Consider the following 18,565-nt stretch of genomic DNA (forward strand, 5'->3'; position numbering starts at 1 on the left):
TGTGAACACAGTGTCCAGTCTCTGGGAATTCGAACAAGTTGTAAAAAAACACTGGCATATCCTGAGCGGTGATCCTAAGCTGTCCACAACATTTAAGGACACACCTAGAATTGTATACAAACGTCCCCCCAACATCAGGCAAATTGTGGTAAAATCAGACCTCCTCCCTCAGAGACTGGACACTGTGTTCACACAGGTCCCAGGTGGCAATTACAGATGTGCCAATTGCGCGCAATGTAATTTCACCAGTAAAAGCCACACTTTTACGCATCCCCTTACAGGGAAGCGTTTTGACATCAAAAACATTATTACGTGTACCACCACCAATGTTATATATTTACTAAAATGTCCGTGTGGTTTAGGATACGTGGGGAAAACGAATCGAGCATTAAAGACACGCATTGCAGAGCACAGATGCAGTATAAGAAATCAGGACCCAAAGAGTCCAGTAGCGATGCACTTTCTGCAGGCGAAACACAACGTGGCATCCCTCACGTATCAGGGAATCGAACATGTTAAACGACCAAGACGAGGAGGTGATACGAATAGACTGTTGTTGCAACGAGAATCCTTTTGGATATTCACTTTGGGCACGATGTCTCCTAGAGGCATGAATGAAGAGTTCCCTATCAGTCATTTTCTGTGATGTATGTGAGGGACAAGATATGTATATATATGTTTGTTTAACCTGATGTCATTCTTGGACGTTTCAGATATAATGTATGATGTATGAATGTCAAATGTTTCCCCATTGGTAAGTTGTCTTCACACAGGCTACTATGTTGCCATGTTGTGTGTGATTATTTTTTTGTGAATGACGCCACGTCTCATGACGTCACCAGGGGGCGTCTACATATAGATGTTACACGGGTGAAACACATTATGATGATGACCTGATGAAGGGCTGAGAGCCCGAAACGTTGTGTCAGTAAAATATTCTGGAGCAAAAACGAGGTTGTGCGGGCTATTTTTTCTATTTTCTACTGTCCATTTGGCCCAGCACCCCAAGCAAGGGATGTGCGTATATTTTCACTATTTCCAACACTTATAAGACAAATCATTAAAAAAGTTTTTTTTTTCTGAACTTTTCTCCCACTGCTCCATGATTTGATTCAACTTTATGAAGCTATCTTCATCTTTTTCCCTCTTCCTCTGACACTGTACTGTATATGCTGCTGCTCCTATTTTTACTCTGCTCTCTACATCTCTCTCTGTGTTAACGCAGCCCGCCATCCCGTCCGTCCCCCCTCGCTTCCTGACATCGGGGAGCTGGGACGTCACCTCGCTCTGCGCCTTAGACGAGAAGGCTGGAAAAATGTACGTGAGAGAGAGTCACAGTGTGTGTGTGTGTGTGTGTGTGGAGCCGGGTTCAATCACCCTCTCAGTGCATTTAACCGCCTGTCGCTCCTTTCTATGAATATACAAGTGACCGGGGAGGTTGAGCAGAATAATGCCCATCATTACCGTGATCATTAAAGTGATGTCGACAGCTGCAGAGAAAAGAATTCAAACTGTGGCACATGAATGGTTCATATAAGAAAAGCTTGTTAAAAAGAAATGACCAAAAAAAAAAAAAATCCCATTTTAACATGCAGCATTGATCGTAGCCAGAGGAAAAAAGGCTTTGACTCTGACTTTTGCTTGTGGCAGTGTGAATTGCCATTGAAAAGAACAAAAGGGACCTACTTACACTTGACCAGAGCAGATTATTGCTTAAATCTCTCTTGATCCTGCCGGGGCGAAGAAAAAGCCCCTGACGAACACATCGACTGAGGTGTGTGAGCGTCACAGGCAATCAAGGAAAAAGTCAATGTAGATCTTGAAGACAATTGTTTTCAGTCCCTAAAGCTTCAATCAGCTCCGAGTGACTCCGACTGTATAGAGGCGGATACCAAACCTCGTTGTGACACTGTGATGTTCACCCACTGTGCTATAAACTATAAAAGCCGATTTTATAAACGCCCAGAACTGTGTAAATATGTGTAGATCGGTTCTCCTCGTGAATTATTGATGTTGAGATAATTAGGATGAAACTATGATGCCCAAAGGTGAAGTGAAGTAGTTCTTTGTCAGTGTTGAATAACTTTGCTGCGTCTGTGCTTCCCTTCTTCCCTTTTTTTTTCCTTTTTTCCCCATCAGCTATTTCCTGAGCACGGAGGAATCCCGACAAAGCAGACACCTTTACAGGTGAGCGTGTGAAAACAACCTAACCTCAGGTGAAAACAGACTCTGTAGAGAAATGTATCAAGTCTGTGAGTATAAGCATTAGTGTATTACATCTTTAAACAGTCTCACTTCCTGAGTCAGATTTTATAACTTAAAAAACAAATGTGAGATCCTTACAAAGCAAACGTCTCTGTGTTCATCAGGTTTCATCTTTATTCATGTTCACCATCTGAGATCAGCAGGAGCTGGTGGTCCAATTAGCTAATTAGCAATAAACACAAAGCACAGCGCCGCCGAGGCTCATGGGAATGGTATCAGAGTTTTATTGGTATATTCGGTCGTAAATGTAAAAAATGTATCAGCCAAATTAAAAAGCCAGAGGAGCAACAAATTCAACATGAATACCACTGGTTTTCATTATCAGGATTCAAAAAGTGACAAAAAAATTGCCACAAAACATAAAAAACACCACAAAACAAACCCATGAAACACATAGAATCATACAACAATACTTAGGCAGATTTTATTGTCTTTCAGAATACAACTGTAACTGAATTTCATTGCAATTAACTCAACATAATTAAAAACTATATAAATATAATATATACCATATATCAAAATGCCATAAAGAGCAAAAATGGTAAAAAGTAAAAGTGTGTAATAAGTAAAAATGCATGTGCAAGCTTCTGTATTTCTACGTATCAACTTTAAGGTGGAGCTTCAGAATAAGTGTAAGTGAAAAGGATGCAACATCTGGGGACCATGAAAAACTTGCTAATTCATTTTGAGAGATAATTAAAGGGATACTTCACCCAAAATCAATGATTCACCAATTTTCTGCTCAACGTCACAGGCATCAAAACGCTTTAGGAGTTCCAGGGGGGGTCCGACTGGCAACGGATTTTCATATAATGGCGGCGGATAGAGTTCACTTTTGAATGGTCCAAAACACACACTATGAAACATCCAGATACCTCCATACTGCTCGTCTGTACTGACCCAAGTGTCCTTGTTGTAGTAGTAGCTCCCAGTGGCTGCGCGAGATTTGCTGCGAGATGTTCTTCCGTGTTTACATCATACATCCAATGGTTTTCAACGACGAACGAACATCTCGTGCATGTGCACAAACATCAACAGAGCCACTGGGAGCTACTGCTACAACAAGGCTAAAAACAGAGATCAAATAAATTTTTTCCTAACAACTTCTTCATGTGGCGGCTTCAGGACACTTGGGTCAGTACAGACGAGCAGTATGGAGGTATCTGGATGTTTCATAGTGTGTGTGTTTTGGACGATTCAAAAGTGAACTCTGTCCGATCCGATTAGTGATTTGGGGTGAAGTATCCCTTTAAGACATGATGATGACCCCTGTGTTTATATTTCCCAAGGGTTATAGAGGACATATTTCACTAAAAACACAATAATGTGAACCACAACCATTGTGTTGGACTAATATTTGATATAACAGAGCTGCTCATACTGTACACCCTCAAAAACAAAAACAAATCAGAGGAGCGACTGCACTCTGAATGTGTTGATATGAGAAACCTTTATTGTTGTGTGCACTGCTGTATATACGCTCCAGGCCAGCAGTTAAACCGACCCATAAAACCCCACTCAGTGGCGGAGAGCCGTCTGGAGTCGCTGAGACTTATCGTCCCACCTGCGATAATCTCACCTGCTCTTTCTCAGCTGCTTCACTTCCAGTTTATCACCTGACGACGTACTGTAGCTCTGGGTCTCAGCAGGAGAGGCAGCTCAGTGTTACAGCGTGGTGGTGGTGGTGGTGGAAGTGGAAGACGAAGGCTTGTTTTTAAGACCTGTGGTTAATCCTGTATGAAATGTGTAAGCGGTGGAGCAAGTGGAGCACATTTAGAGACTTTAGCCGACAACGCTCCCTAACAGAGCAATCTGCACATCGGCTTTTTTATGTCTCACCTTATCGAACCACGTTTGTTTTCTGAGAAGTCGTCTCCCCCTGATCGGTTTGTCTCTAGCCGCCTTGATATCTTAGCAATCAATTGACCCTCTCCTGCAGCAGTCCCATCTGATTTAGATCTGTCCTATAGTCCTCAGTGTGTGTGGTCAGTAACCCTTTTTTGTTTTATTTTATTATCCCCAGTGTCGACCTGGATGGAGTGTTTCAGCGCCGCTGCATCTCCTGCAGCCTCTTAGACGGATGCAGCTTCTTTAAATCTGAATTCAGCCCTAATCAAACCCACTTCACTCTCTACTGCTTAGGTAAATAAATAAGATGCACTCACACACTCACAGAGAATACAAATACAAAGACACTTGCAATGATGAAGTGAAAGTTGGTTTTATAACGTTGTGTTTTGTTTAAATTGCCCCCAGGACCTGGAATCCCTAAAGTGACGGTTCACAGTACAAAAGACCCCTCCAGTGAGTGTTACATCTTCCTGTCTGACTAATAATCTACACACACACACACATTATGCAAACATGCATTGCATTGCACACACACTTACACATATATAGTCTGTCTGTTTGCAGTGTGCTATGACAGCCAGCGGGGGGCGATTTGCTTCATGTAGCCCTGAATGTGGATTCATTCATCTCCTGCTTGTGAACACTGCCCTCTGTCTGCAGCTCTGTGTCAGGGTTTAGTTAGTTCACATGAGGATGATGAGGTTTTGATCCACAAGCTAATGGGCTGCTGTGTGTGTGTGAAGAAGAAGAAGGTAACACAGTGTTGTTTTTACCTCCTGTAGGATACGTGGTGTTGGAGGATAACAGCCCTCTGTCTCGAGCTCTGGAGGACAAGAGGCTTCCTGAGACTCTGTTCAGGACTCTTCCTGCAGACAACCACGGTACCACAGAGAAACTGGAGCTGCTTTTACATATAAACAGTACAGTGGCATCATGCTGCAGTAGTTTGGGCACCGTATGGTCAAAATTTAATCTGCTAATGTGAACAGTTCAGCAAGTGGAAGATGAAATAATCTCAAAAAGGCGTACAGTTACAGATGACAAGTTCCCTTTACATTTTAAACAATATACTGTATATACACTACTCACAAAAAGTTAAAGGTATATTTGACAAGAATATCCCTATAAAAAGTTCATGCTACAGTGATATTCTATCATGAAAGCCTTTTAAGTAGAAGGATGCAATGGTCATTTCTTTATCTCAATCAAAAGCTAACAACAGTGGTGGCTATAGCACAACAAACATCTCAACGTCTCAATAACTTGATCAATTTGATCAAAGTGTCATCTTGGTCTCATGATGTCAACATGTGAACATGGTGGAGAGGAGAGGGAGAGAGAAGAGGACTGTATACGAACTGTCAATGAACCAGAACATTTAGTGGTTCAATGACAACTGAACCACTAAATTTAGACGGTGCTTGTGATGTTTCTGGTTAATCACCTTGTTAGAGAACAGCATGTTATTCAATAAGTACTGTCGGAAACATTGAACAATTGGACATGTGCATTCAGAAGTTTAGAGAAGGTTAAATTAAGTTCACCTGTAAAGGTTATAGTGCATTTTAGGGGCATTCTGAAATTTAATCCAAAAGCCAAACATCCCTAACTTTTTGTGAGTAGTGTATTTTTTATTTTCAACTAAAGAAAAGGGCCTAAAGTAAAGGCCCCCTGCATAGTTAGTAGCTAGTAGCCCCCCCCCCCCCCCCCCCCCCCCTCCTTTGGAAACTATCACAGTGTGTAAATAGTAAATATCTTGTCCGATACCTTGGTCAAAGTTACCAGAGAGCTCAAGTCTCCTGGGTTTCCCATTAGGGATGTCACAATAACTTGTTTTCGCAATTAACTGCGGTATTAAACGCTACAATTAATTAATCGTCATGATTCCTATTAAATACCGTCACTTTCCAAAAAAAGATTATATCGGAACCACATAGGCAAATACGCACCAGAATAAAGGAAAATGCACAGATACTGGTTTAAATTATTAATCTACAACTTGTATTGCTTAAAATATTGCAAAAAGAGTGTTTCATGTTTAACTTAATGCCTTTTGGAGATTATTTCATCTTCCATCTGCATGCCACTGTAAATAGAAAAGTTGGTTTGCTTCTAACTTTATTCAGCAGCTAAATTAAATGGTGATAGTTAATTCATGTTATTGGCCACAAAGCTTTCACGCAGTCCTTTTCTCAAGCAGCCAGACTGTAATCAGCAAGAGACAAAAATATAGTTAAGTTGTACTAATTAAAGCAATCACTTATTGTATTTGGTGCTTCGGTTCGGTTGTGAGTCATGCGTTCCCCTCAGGTGGCTGTGAATGTTTTAAGGAGGAAGCAGGTTTGTTTCTGTAGCTGCTGCAGTGACTCATGGTCTCTCTACGCGGAGGACGTGACCTTGTCCAAACCCTGTTTGCTTTTCCTCAGACCTGCACCTGAAACTCTCTCTACCTCAGGGTTACGAGGCCAACCTGCACCCGCTGCTCATCATTGTGTAAGTGACACCGAGGCGACGTAATGTCACCTGTTCTGTTCTGTTGCAACCTGCTGCTGCTGCTGCTGCGACCCTTAAAGGGATAGTTCACCCAAAATTGAAATTTCACTCATTATCTACTCACCCTCATGTCGACTAAGGGCTGGGAGAAGTTTCAGAGTTATCAGTTAAAAAATAGTTATAGTATAGTAGTTAATAGTAGTTAGTTAAAAAATTAAATAAGTCTATTTTTCAAGCTTGTTTGTAGTGGAAGCTCCTCTTCCCAGTTCGTCCAAATTTGACGAACCGGGAAGAGGAGCTTCGAGAAGCTTCCGCTACAAAACAGGATTGAAATATAGACTTATTTAATTTTTTTCGGGACAATTTCGCATTTTGGGGCTTCAATACAAGACGGACATTACATACGAGCAGCATGGAGGTATTTGGATGTTTTTTGGTGTGTCTTTTTGTTACGAAGACAGTTGGTATCCATTTGCAACCGTTATATGGACATGCACTGCTACGCCGAGACCCCCTGTAACTCAGAGAAGCCACGGAGGACTCTGAAACTTCTCCCAGCCCTTAGTCCACATGAGGGTGAGTAGATAATGAGTGAAATTTCAATTTTGGGTGAACTATCCCTTTAACACTGTGACCACACAACACAAGCCGATCCTGTTGGTCTCGTTGCTCAGGGACAGAGATGGACAGAGTACTCGACCCCAGTACTTGAGTAAGAGTACAAACTACTAGTCAAAATTTACTCCGTTACAAGTAAAAGTAGCTCAGTCGACATGTTACGCGAGTAAGAGTAAAAAAGTACTTGCTTTTAAAGGTACTTAAGTATCCAAAAGAACATGCTTTTAAATTTACTTTAAGTAAAAGTAAGAATAAAAGTAAATTTCCTATTTTTCACATCAATGAATTACTATAATTTTTTCTAAATGAATTTAAAGACCCACTCCCATGAAAATCATGTTTTTCGTGCTTTTCACATGTTCCTGTGGCATTTTTCTTGTGTTAGAGGACATATCAGCAGAAAAGGAAGTGCAAAATTGCATTTCTGAGTTTTTCTGCCTTCAAACTGCTGTGAACCAATGGCAGACGCAAACTGGCAGTTTCAGGGAGACTGGAGCTGACGTGTCACAGCTCCAGGGGAGGGCACTAGTGCTACAAGCTCCCGCCCCGCTCTGCATCTGGCTCAGAGGTGAAAAGCTTCACAGCTCGGTGTAGCTGTCAAGGTGTAACAGGTATAGCTCACCTGGTAGAGCAGCTTGCACTGTGAGCAAGGACTATGCTCCAGTCTGGGATCGAATTCCAGTGTGGAGTTTTACACTGAATCTGTAATTGTACAATGTCCAGCTGTCAGCAACCGGGGGGTGGGGTGCGAGCAGGTGGCTGGGCGGGTGCAGAGAAGCGCAGTCTCCGCCCACCCCCCAGAGGTGCATTGCTAATGTGCATGGCTAATGAGCTGGTTTTAAAATGGCCGAAAAGGGTCGCGGGAGTGGGACTTTATGGACCTTTTAACTCTTGTTTCTGAGAATGAACTCTTTGAAACCAGCTGCACTGATGTGCTGCTTTTAGGGGTTAGGGTTTCCTTCTTTGACAAACACAGCTTGTGTCCAATAGTATTTTAGAAAAAAAAAGAAAAAAGAAAAAAAAAGAGCAGACCTGAAAGTAACGAGTACTTTTCAGCCTTCCTAGAAATTAACTCGAGTAAAAGTAAAAATATTTGTCTTGGAAATGTATTCAAGTAAGAGTAATAAGTACCAAAGAAATCTAATAACTCAAGTAAAGTACAAATCCTCTGGATATGTACTCAAGCACAGTACTCAAGTAAATTTACTCTGTTACTGTCCACTGCTCAGGGACGGCGTTCCCGGCAGCCAGTCGGTGACGGAGGAGTTTTCCCTGGACTGGCCTCAGGTCCTGTCCAGCACCCAGAGCGTGGCCTTGGCCTGGGTGGACGGCCGCAGCGGGGTCGGCCGCGGCCAGAAGACCACCGCCGCCGATCCACGCAAGCTCGGCTCGCTGCGAGTCAAAGATTACCTGGGAGTTGTCGAGTCAGTGCCGTTGTGCAACAACATATAATATATATATATAATCATTTCATACCATCCATACTGCCAACTGCAGCGTGTGGACGTTTGTTCAAGAATCTATCGTTTTTTCAATGTTCATTATTGGGCTGTGGTCACAAGTAACGTCCTTTTGACCATCATTATATTTAAAAATTCGCTTTACAATTAAATTAAAGCAAAATTCAGACTTAAAGGAATAGTTCACAAAAAAATGAAATTCCCCCATGCTGATGAATACTCCTCAAAGTGCATCTGGAGACCCGGGAGGCCGGTTCGTAGTCCAATGAAAACTTTATATGAGAGTCAATAGCACCCGACACAAAAACGTCCATAAAACTACACAAAAACCTTGAAATATTCCTCCACACTGCTCGTCCACTGCAATGCAAGTGTCCTGAAGGGATATAGTCCAGAGTTTATCTGAAACGACGTTATTTAGGACATTTTTACAGCCTAAACAGTCCTGTATTGAATTTGCCTGCCGTTCACGCGATGCACGCAGATGTGACCGGACTTGCCTCAATGACATAGTTTTGAGTGAACTCTGGACTATCTCCCTTCAGGACACTTGGATTGCAGTGGACGAGCAGTATGGAGGAATATTAAATGGTTTTTGCGTAGTTTTATGGACGTTTTTGTGTCGGGCGCTATTGACTCTCATATAAAGTTTTCGGTGGACTACGAACCGGCCTCCCGGGTCTCCAGATGCACTTTGAGGAATAAAAAACTACTCCGGAGTATCCATCAGCATGAGGGTGAATTTAATTTTTTGGTGAACTATTCATTTAAGTCTGAATTTTGCTTTAATTTAATTGTAAAGCGAATTTTTAAATTTAAATGACGGTCAAACGTTACTTGCGACCACAGCCTATTAATGAACATTGAAAAAACTATCGATTCTTGAACAAACGTCCACACGCTGCAGTTGGGAGGATGGATGGTATAGATGACCTGATATCTGAGGTAAACATTGATTACCACCGGAAATGCCCTTTAAACAGGATTTTTTACGATGTTTTTACGATGTTTCCCCAGGTTGCTGATGCAGCTGCCGTACATCGACGACCGCCGGATGGCCCTGTTTGGAAAGGTTACTGCATATTTTATACATTTACAAACACATCCTCTTTCTTTCTACTGGAGCCATGACAGAGATCACATGTGTTCTTTTCTTTTCTTTTCTTTTCTTTTGTTTATGCTGTTTCTCATGTTCCCCCCCTGCAGGCATTCGGCGGTTACTTAACCCTCAAGATGTTAGCGGCAACAGATAACCTCTTTCAGTGCACAGCCGCCGTGGCCCCAATTACTGACTTCAGGCTTTATAGTGAGTTGCAGTCACATCATCAACTATTCATGCATCGAGGCCATGGTTTATTGCCATGAGTCAGAGAAGCAGTCCGTGTCTTATAGTTGGTATACGAGTTGTTCCACTGTTTTTTTTTTCAGGTGCTGCATTCTCCGAGAGGTATCTAGGCCTCCCAGCAAAGGAGGAGCACGCCTACTCGGTGAGGCTCTAACGCTCTGACTGCATCTGTTCAGGTTCAGGTGTAAATTGGGTTTTTCTTTTTGTGAGGAAATAATAATGCTTGTGGATTTGGCCTCAGTTGTAAGTTTATTACCCAGAACTAATGCAGTGTAATGCAGGAGTCCTCTAATAAATCCTGTTTCCACCATGGTGATTATTAAGTGCTGTTTTTGTTGTTGTTAGAGAGGCGTCGATTCCACTTTTTCTATTTCAGCTTGTTTTAATTTGTGGTGCAGTTGAGTTGTTTTGTGTTGTACTTAGAGCTGCTTACAGTATAATTGTTTGTCCAAGTCCATCCCATTTAAATCAGTGAGTGCAGGCTAACACGGTATAATGCAGTACAATTCGACTGCACAGTCCGCAGCCTCCAATGACGCCCATAAAGCTCAGTGAAACGCCTCTCTTAGACAATTTCAATTAAAAAACAGAGCGTTAAAACTTTTATGAAGGTGGGATTTATTGCAGGGCTGTTGTGTTTGACTACATCCACTTTAGTGAGACAGGTGTAGCCGATAAAGAGCTCATATTGTCGAGCTGTATCTTTTCAGACCGCTTCGTTGCTGGAGGAGGTTAACAAGCTGAAAGATGAGAATTTCCTTATTCTACACGGAACTGCTGATGGTGAGATTTCTGTCCAAGCTTTCTGCTCTATATACGAGTTCATTTGTGGGTTTATCGTTCTTACACACTGCAAGAACTCAAAATCTTTGCAAGAATATTTGTCTATTTCTTGTCAAAACTAATCTCTCTCCACTTAAAATAAAACTAATCACCTAAAAATCAACTTGTTTTTAGATAAATTTCACATTTTTCACACTCATTTTCACTTGAAATAAGTAGAAAAAAAACCCAAAAAACAAAGAAGGGTTCGCGCACACAAAGCCAACTTGCAGAATTTATTGCAACGTTTTGGTACTAGACCTTTTACAAGTTGAAAAAAGGTCTAGTCATCCTCTGACGCACCTGCCAAGGAAATAGATGTGCGAAGATTTTTGCTTTTACATGAAGTAGCCTAAGTAGAAAATCTGCCAGTGAAAGCAGGGTTTTTGTGCTTGTAATAAGGAAGAAAAACTTGCTCCACTATCAGATTTTTCTACTTACGGTAGTTCAAGTGAAAATATGCTTGAAAGAAGTAAAAAGCGTCTAAAAACAAGCTACTTTTTATGTGATGAGTCTTATTTAATTATAATTAAATAAGTATAATTAGATTTGTTTTGACTAGAAATGACATTTTGACTAGAAATAAGACAAATATTCTTGGTAAGATATTTGAGTTTTTGCAGTGCACCTATATATACTATGTGTCTATGTTTGTTTTGTTTTTTTTTTCGGTCAAAGCGAGGGTACACTTCCAGCACAGCGCTGAGCTCCTGAGCCGCCTGGTGAAAGTGGAGGCCAACTACTCGCTGCAGCTCTACCCAGACGAGGGCCACGTCCTGAGAGAGCCGCGCAGCGTCCAGCACTTCCAGCGGACAGTGGCCAACTACCTCCAGAACTGCTTGAAGCACAGCGTCCTCCTAGATCCCATAGAGGACGATGAGGAGGAAGATGACTGAGCCCAGAGTTTCCCCTATTCCCCCCCTTACTTTCCTCCTTCTGGAAAGACTCTCTTAGGACTTGTATTGCCATCTTTATGCATTACCTTGGGTCGGATTACCAGGCACAAGAGCACAGGAGTGGGGACCAAACAAAACATCAGATCACCTCCTACTGTAATATAAAGTCTGGAATATTTTATGTACTGTTTACCTTGTTGCACACGATTATTTCTGTTACACTGTATGTTCGATGACGCTGTTTGTTTACAATTGTCACTTGGGATGATGGATGTGGACTTGGAAAGATGGACTGATTCTGTCACAAGTTTACAAAGATTTTAAAAACATGCATGTCGTAATGGCTGCATGACGTGGATTAGTTTACACTGCATTTTCTGTGTTTTGCAGGTTTTAAAAATCACCCGTCAGGTGTTAAAAAGTGCAAAATCTGCCAACAGCCGGGAACACACGAAAAGACTTTGAAAAAACAAAAAAACTGTACTGATGCTGTGAGAAGACTTGACATGACACATTTAATGACTGCAGAAATAATATGTAAGCATTTCCATGCAACAGATATCTGAATAAGACAGCTTTGACAGAAAAAACATATGCAGACTTCAGTCATATGAAATCCAACAACTACGACAAGTCTGATATAAGAGATGTGAATCCTAACCTCAAATATTTACATGTTAACTGCCGCTATAGGTCATATTTACCCCAAACTTGAAGATGTCAGAGTAAAAATCAGTTTTTGGTCTTTCGTACCGTGTGTTCCCGGCTTAAATGAAGTTAGATGGAGCATATGGATCATTCTAAATGTGCCAAATACATTTTGTGGACTTTATACACTGGTTTTATCAGCATTACTTGCATTATGTGATTGAAAATGAGTATGCAACCGAAACGAATAACACCACAAGCTCAAGAAATACTGCAACATCTTATGTAGGTCTGTCTGTCTGTCGTCTGTATTTTGAGGCACAGTATGTTTCTGTTTTTATACATCTCGGCATTTTAACCATTCTTGTGTATTGCAGAATTAAATTTCTTTGGACAAACTGTTGAGCCATTATGTTGTAGCCTGCAGAGGTCGTGGGCTTGATCATCAAACTATGAACCAAACCATACTGGTAAAATGCATGCAGTTGGTTTGAAAATGAATGCCATTGACTCTAGACAACCAGCTACTCCTTTTTTCCAATAATCCTTGACAATAAAGTTTGATCTTCTTGTTTTACAGCAAAAAAACTACTTTGGTTTCTTTAGCAATCACCACAGCAGGAGTCATTAGGACACATATTTATGAAATATGCTAAGTAGTTGCTAAATAGGCCTACTTCCTTGTAGTATCACCATGGCATTCTCAATAAATACTATTGCTCTAAGATCAAGGCCACTGATATTGGGTTATCCAAAGCATGTCTGCAAAGGATTACTTCCTGCTAAGGACTGATTAAAAGCGAACATATGCTGCTCCTAATAAAATGCCACCATGGCAGTGTATTACAGTATAATTTCAGTCTTCATGGGGCTATAATCATGTTCGGTTACCAATAAAATACCATACCAGATTAGATTTTGATTCTGATATTCCGACACTTGTAATAATCAGAGCATATTGAATTGAAATCACGCGCAGGATGCAGTTTTATTACACATTAGCAGAAGGCAGAGCATGCATTTACACTTGACAAATAATGATAGGATTAGCTGAGTCCTCGTGAACCTTTCTCGGTATCGCGGTACTTTCATTCAACTCAAGTGGGACAATGATCAGGCATTTCTTTTTTCTTTTTTTTAAATCCAATCTTTATTGATACAGTAGAGACAGCATCAAAGCATCAATGCAGGCATTATTACACCAACAATGCAAATAATCAAACAGAAGCCAGGGGAGTCTTCAAAAAAAGATATTAAATAATGAGCACAAATGAATAGTTTTAGCAGCGTTTATGTTGGTAGCATAATAGATCCATGGTTGGTGGTCAGATCACCCGCGGATGACTACAGAACGTTGGGTGACAGGGGGATTGACCAATAGCGTCGCAGCAGCAGCCGGCGCTGGGGCTGCTCCGCCCTATAAATACCACCGGTCATCCTCATGTGCGCCATTATGTCTTACATCGACCCCATAACCGTCGAATAGTAAGACTCCCCGTCGAGAAGACTCTTCAACCCTCTACAGCGACTCAATCTCAACAAAATGGTAAGAACCTTTTATTTTATTTTATAAATTTAAAGAATAGTCACTGGAGTCGTTCATGTTGCTTCCTCTCTCTTTGGTGATGATGTGACTTGTTGGTTTGATGAGGGATGGATGGAGGGGTGGAGTAACGGTAAAGTGGGAGGAAGACATCTTAAACAACTGCATCTTTACAAAATAAAAATTTACGTTAAACGTATTTATTTAGTGATAATATGAGGTTTTGGTGCTGGGGGAGACGGATCTGCACTGCGTAGATTTGTAGGTTACGGGGCGGGAAAAGAGAACAAAGAGGTTTAGGGCAGACAGCACCAAGGGCTGAATAAATAACGCGGGCAGAGGTCCAACGGCCCAACCGAGACGACGACTCTGTCCCCTCCACCCCACCCCCACCGACATGACTAAGCCCCGGCCATCACTTCTCGTGACAGCCGTTAATTCAATGTACGTTGGTGAAGGGAGGATGCGCTCAGGCCGGAGCCCCACACCCAGAGAAGAAACCTTATCCTCAAGGAAAATGGATGAAATGCGTTGTCATCATGGCGCGATGCATTAAAAATTCATGATGCTAGTAAATGGACAGTCTCATCCTGACAGCTACTGACACTAATGCAGGGTCAGCAGGAGCGGCCTTTGTTTCAACCGGTTTCAACTGGCCGTTGTTGTAACGGTAACGTTACTGATTCAATTTAAAATTTAAAAGTAAGCATTCCCCTTAACTGAATTTAAATTCAAAAATAGCTTTATTGAAACTGGGCACGAACGAACATTTAACGGTGAACGGACGGTTATAAGGAGAATTCCAACAAACGTCATCCGTTGCCAGGGTGGGGCGATCAGGGCTGGTCGCCTAGCAACGCGTGTCTTAGAAACAACGCAGTGCACCAGTCAAAAGTTGAAGCTGTCCACGGTAAATTCGACCGTTAACAAGACTGTTTCTTCCACGATGTCTTATAGACGTTTATAATTTAATATTATTTTATTATATTATATATATTTTATATATATTATTTATTTATTAAATAATAATAATTATTATTTTTTTTTTAAACCTTTATAACCAGACTATTATTGATCAGTAGTTGTTGATCAAATGAGATTCCCACCATCATAAAATGAAATGTATGGAAAAACGGTTTAATTAATTAGAAGAGATGATTTAATATTTGAAAAATTAAATACTTTATAACATGATTATAGAACTACCTCATGTTGTTAGTGATGAACAATAACATTTTGTTCTTTCTTTTCTTTTTTAATGAATAAATCTGGTACAGGTAGATGACCTATCTTGTTTTCTCTTCTCTTTCCACAGCGTGAGTGTATCTCTATCCACGTTGGTCAGGCTGGTGTCCAGATCGGCAATGCCTGCTGGGAGCTTTACTGCCTGGAGCATGGGATCCAGCCGGACGGACAGATGCCCAGTGACAAGACCATCGGAGGAGGGGACGACTCCTTCAACACCTTCTTCAGCGAGACTGGAGCTGGAAAACACGTCCCCAGAGCCGTGTTTGTGGACCTGGAGCCCACTGTCATCGGTGAGTGTCTTCACTGTTCAACATTTATAGACATGTTCTGACCCGGTGGCACTGTGAGTCCGCGACACAAACGCGTAAACCATCGCAAACCATAATCCCTTATTTAAGTCGTATTTTGATTCATTATTTCACTCGTAAGCCGGTTGGTTCCATACATCCTGAAAGGGTTTATTTCTCCAAACTCTACATTATCCCTTACTTAAGGATTTATAATCTACTTTTCCTCCCAGTTGGATACATTACATGCAATTAATGATGTTTCTCTGCAGATGAGGTTCGCACTGGGACCTACCGCCAGCTGTTCCACCCTGAGCAGCTGATCACCGGTAAGGAGGATGCTGCCAACAACTACGCCCGTGGACACTACACCATCGGCAAAGAGATCATTGACCTGGTTCTGGACAGGATCCGCAAACTGGTGGGTAAAACCTCACATCAGGAAATTATTAAAATATCAAACATACCGTGTCTTCCCTATTGAACCAGTCTCGGTCTCTGTCCTCAGGCCGACCAGTGCACCGGTCTTCAGGGCTTCCTGGTCTTCCACAGCTTCGGAGGAGGCACCGGCTCCGGTTTCACCTCCCTGCTGATGGAGCGTCTGTCCGTCGACTACGGTAAGAAGTCCAAGCTGGAGTTCGCCATCTACCCGGCGCCTCAGGTGTCCACCGCCGTGGTGGAGCCCTACAACGCCATCCTGACCACCCACACCACGCTGGAGCACTCTGACTGCGCCTTCATGGTCGACAACGAGGCCATCTACGACATCTGCCGTAGGAACCTCGACATCGAGCGTCCCACCTACACCAACCTCAACAGGCTCATTGGCCAGATCGTGTCCTCCATCACCGCTTCCCTCCGTTTCGACGGCGCCCTGAATGTTGATCTGACCGAGTTCCAGACCAACTTGGTGCCATATCCCCGTATCCACTTCCCCCTCGCCACCTACGCCCCCGTCATCTCAGCAGAGAAGGCGTACCACGAGCAGCTGTCCGTGGCCGAGATCACCAACGCCTGCTTCGAGCCGGCCAACCAGATGGTGAAGTGCGACCCCCGCCACGGTAAATACATGGCCTGCTGCCTGCTGTACCGTGGAGACGTGGTGCCCAAAGACGTCAACGCCGCCATCGCCACCATCAAGACCAAGCGTACCATCCAGTTCGTGGACTGGTGCCCCACCGGCTTCAAGGTCGGCATCAACTACCAGCCCCCCACCGTGGTTCCTGGAGGAGACCTGGCCAAGGTGCAGAGGGCCGTGTGCATGCTGAGCAACACCACCGCCATCGCCGAGGCCTGGGCGCGGCTCGACCACAAGTTCGACCTGATGTACGCCAAGCGCGCCTTTGTTCACTGGTATGTGGGTGAGGGTATGGAGGAGGGAGAGTTCTCCGAGGCCAGGGAGGACATGGCAGCTCTGGAGAAGGATTACGAGGAGGTCGGAGTCGACTCCGTCGAGGGTGAGGGAGAAGAGGAAGGAGAGGAGTATTAAAAAGGGACATGAAGTCACCAAACAGGAAATAACTGATTCCATTTGTTCTTAAATACATTCCAGAAAGAAACGTTTGTTCATTTGACAGTTCACAATAACACTACAGAAATGTTTGAGTTTGGTTAAATTCCTGTGACAGGACCGGGGGGCATTAACAGTCTGTATGTGGAGAGTAGGGGGAGTTACCTGTTGGGAGGGGGAGGGGGGGACTGTAAGGGACGTTCATCACCAGGGAAACAGGAATAAGTTATTTAGAAGTTTTTCTTAAGGGCATTCCAAAAATAAACGTTGTCTATCAAATTACACGTTTGCCTGTTTTCAAACTAAAAATCCAAAATGTCAGTTCCAAATAAATTTCCTGCAACTTAACGATGTGTCTGTGTGGTTCTTGTCTACTGAAGAAGAAAACAAATGAAGACCTGAAGGCTTCCTGCAGCAAAGAGAAATCATACACACCCAGTAATATCCACTGTGCTTACATCCAATTAAATATTTAAAGTCAGTGTTACAGTTTGTCATGTAAACTACAATGAGCACTACCCTCACCATAAAGTGCATTTTTCAATTGAGAAATATATACAGTATATATATTCAATAATCAATGACAGTATATAAACTAAAAGCTCAGACTTTTATATAGATGACTGACGAATACAAACCAGTAAGGTGTTGGACACTCATAAGACAAGAGGTTGATTATTCTGAAAATAAACTACCAGGTAAAATAAACCTAAAAATAGGATCAATGTCAATAGTTTCCTTTTATTTCTCACAGGATTTCTGAGTCCATAAGAGGGTGAAGAGCAGCACTAACACAAGGTACAGACAGCTGTTATTTAGAGTAATTTACATTATTCATTCTGACCTTTACATATGACCACAGGTGAAAATGTTAATTCTGAGTCTTAGTTCAGTTCCTTTATGTCTTTTCTTAGTGATTAAATCTGTTTCTTGACAGTTTATGTCTTTAGCCGTCTCTCTTTATACATACGTCTCCTGTTAGTTGTTTTTAATCTCTCCTTTAGTAGTTGACCTTCATTCATCTCTACTGAGTCACTACTTTAGTTTCTGTTACAGGATGGCCTGTGTAACATTTTTTGCTGTTATCTTCATCTGTTTATCACTGCAAACCATTAATAACCTTTACATAAACTAATAAAAGACATTTAAATCGTTTAATGACCAGAGAATGTGTCCTTACGACACCTCGTGGACACTGTTTCTCCTCAGACATATTACATCACTTTTACTTATTATTATTCTGTAGATGTAAACAAACCATTAGTCCCATCAAACCAATGACTTCACTTTATATAAAAGGTATAAAAGCATCAAACTGATCTATGACAGTGGAAAGAGACAGTGGGCCTGTCCCAATATGCACACTCGATCACACACGCTTATTAGTGCACATTGTGTGTCCCATTTCTCCAACGACTAAAAGCGCAGCACGCTTGATTTGCGCTTTACCCGCACTTGTGTTACAGTAAGACCGCATCGGAGCGGTATTTGGCCAAGTATAAATTCCACAATGCACCAGCTGGTGAAGTCTGCAGTCACTGGGAGCCATAGGCCACGTTTGGGAAACACCACTGAATAC

General features: G+C 42.2%; 2 protein-coding genes across 2 annotated transcripts in view; both read left to right on the plus strand.

The window, feature by feature from the left end:
* Nucleotides 1-12,033, plus strand: part of LOC310988783 (inactive dipeptidyl peptidase 10) — a gene marked incomplete at its 5' end in the record, with an annotated part of 40,957 nt that extends 28,924 nt beyond the window's left edge. Inside the window, 12 exons of the mRNA XM_083975523.1 lie at nucleotides 1,226-1,317; nucleotides 2,140-2,187; nucleotides 4,289-4,407; nucleotides 4,522-4,569; nucleotides 4,899-4,997; nucleotides 6,543-6,609; nucleotides 8,457-8,651; nucleotides 9,705-9,759; nucleotides 9,894-9,993; nucleotides 10,116-10,174; nucleotides 10,743-10,815; nucleotides 11,533-12,033. Coding sequence (XP_083831649.1) covers nucleotides 1,226-1,317; nucleotides 2,140-2,187; nucleotides 4,289-4,407; nucleotides 4,522-4,569; nucleotides 4,899-4,997; nucleotides 6,543-6,609; nucleotides 8,457-8,651; nucleotides 9,705-9,759; nucleotides 9,894-9,993; nucleotides 10,116-10,174; nucleotides 10,743-10,815; nucleotides 11,533-11,750 — 1,173 coding nt within the window. The 3' untranslated portion in view covers nucleotides 11,751-12,033. The remainder of the gene's footprint in view (nucleotides 1-1,225; nucleotides 1,318-2,139; nucleotides 2,188-4,288; nucleotides 4,408-4,521; nucleotides 4,570-4,898; nucleotides 4,998-6,542; nucleotides 6,610-8,456; nucleotides 8,652-9,704; nucleotides 9,760-9,893; nucleotides 9,994-10,115; nucleotides 10,175-10,742; nucleotides 10,816-11,532) is intronic.
* A 1,770-nt stretch (nucleotides 12,034-13,803) lies between these two features.
* Nucleotides 13,804-17,325, plus strand: LOC310989305 (tubulin alpha-1A chain). The gene is made up of 4 exons (XM_083976322.1): nucleotides 13,804-13,944; nucleotides 15,257-15,479; nucleotides 15,749-15,897; nucleotides 15,985-17,325. The coding sequence occupies exons 1-4, from the start codon at nucleotides 13,942-13,944 to the stop codon at nucleotides 16,963-16,965; spliced, it is 1,356 nt and encodes a 451-aa protein (XP_083832448.1). The 5' UTR covers nucleotides 13,804-13,941; the 3' UTR covers nucleotides 16,966-17,325.
* The last annotated feature ends 1,240 nt before the right edge of the window (nucleotides 17,326-18,565 follow it).

The sequence above is a fragment of the Trachurus trachurus genome (assembly GCF_905171665.1).
Source record: "Trachurus trachurus genome assembly, chromosome: 7".
Classification (NCBI taxonomy): Eukaryota; Metazoa; Chordata; class Actinopteri; order Carangiformes; family Carangidae; genus Trachurus; species Trachurus trachurus.

Excerpts from the sequence above, each read along its gene's own strand:
- LOC310989305 (XM_083976322.1), top strand. Across the intron at positions 15,480-15,748 it reads CCTGGAGCCCACTGTCATCG|ATGAGGTTCGCACTGGGACC; the intron begins GTGAGTGTCTTC and ends GTTTCTCTGCAG. Across the intron at positions 15,898-15,984 it reads TGGACAGGATCCGCAAACTG|GCCGACCAGTGCACCGGTCT; the intron begins GTGGGTAAAACC and ends CTCTGTCCTCAG.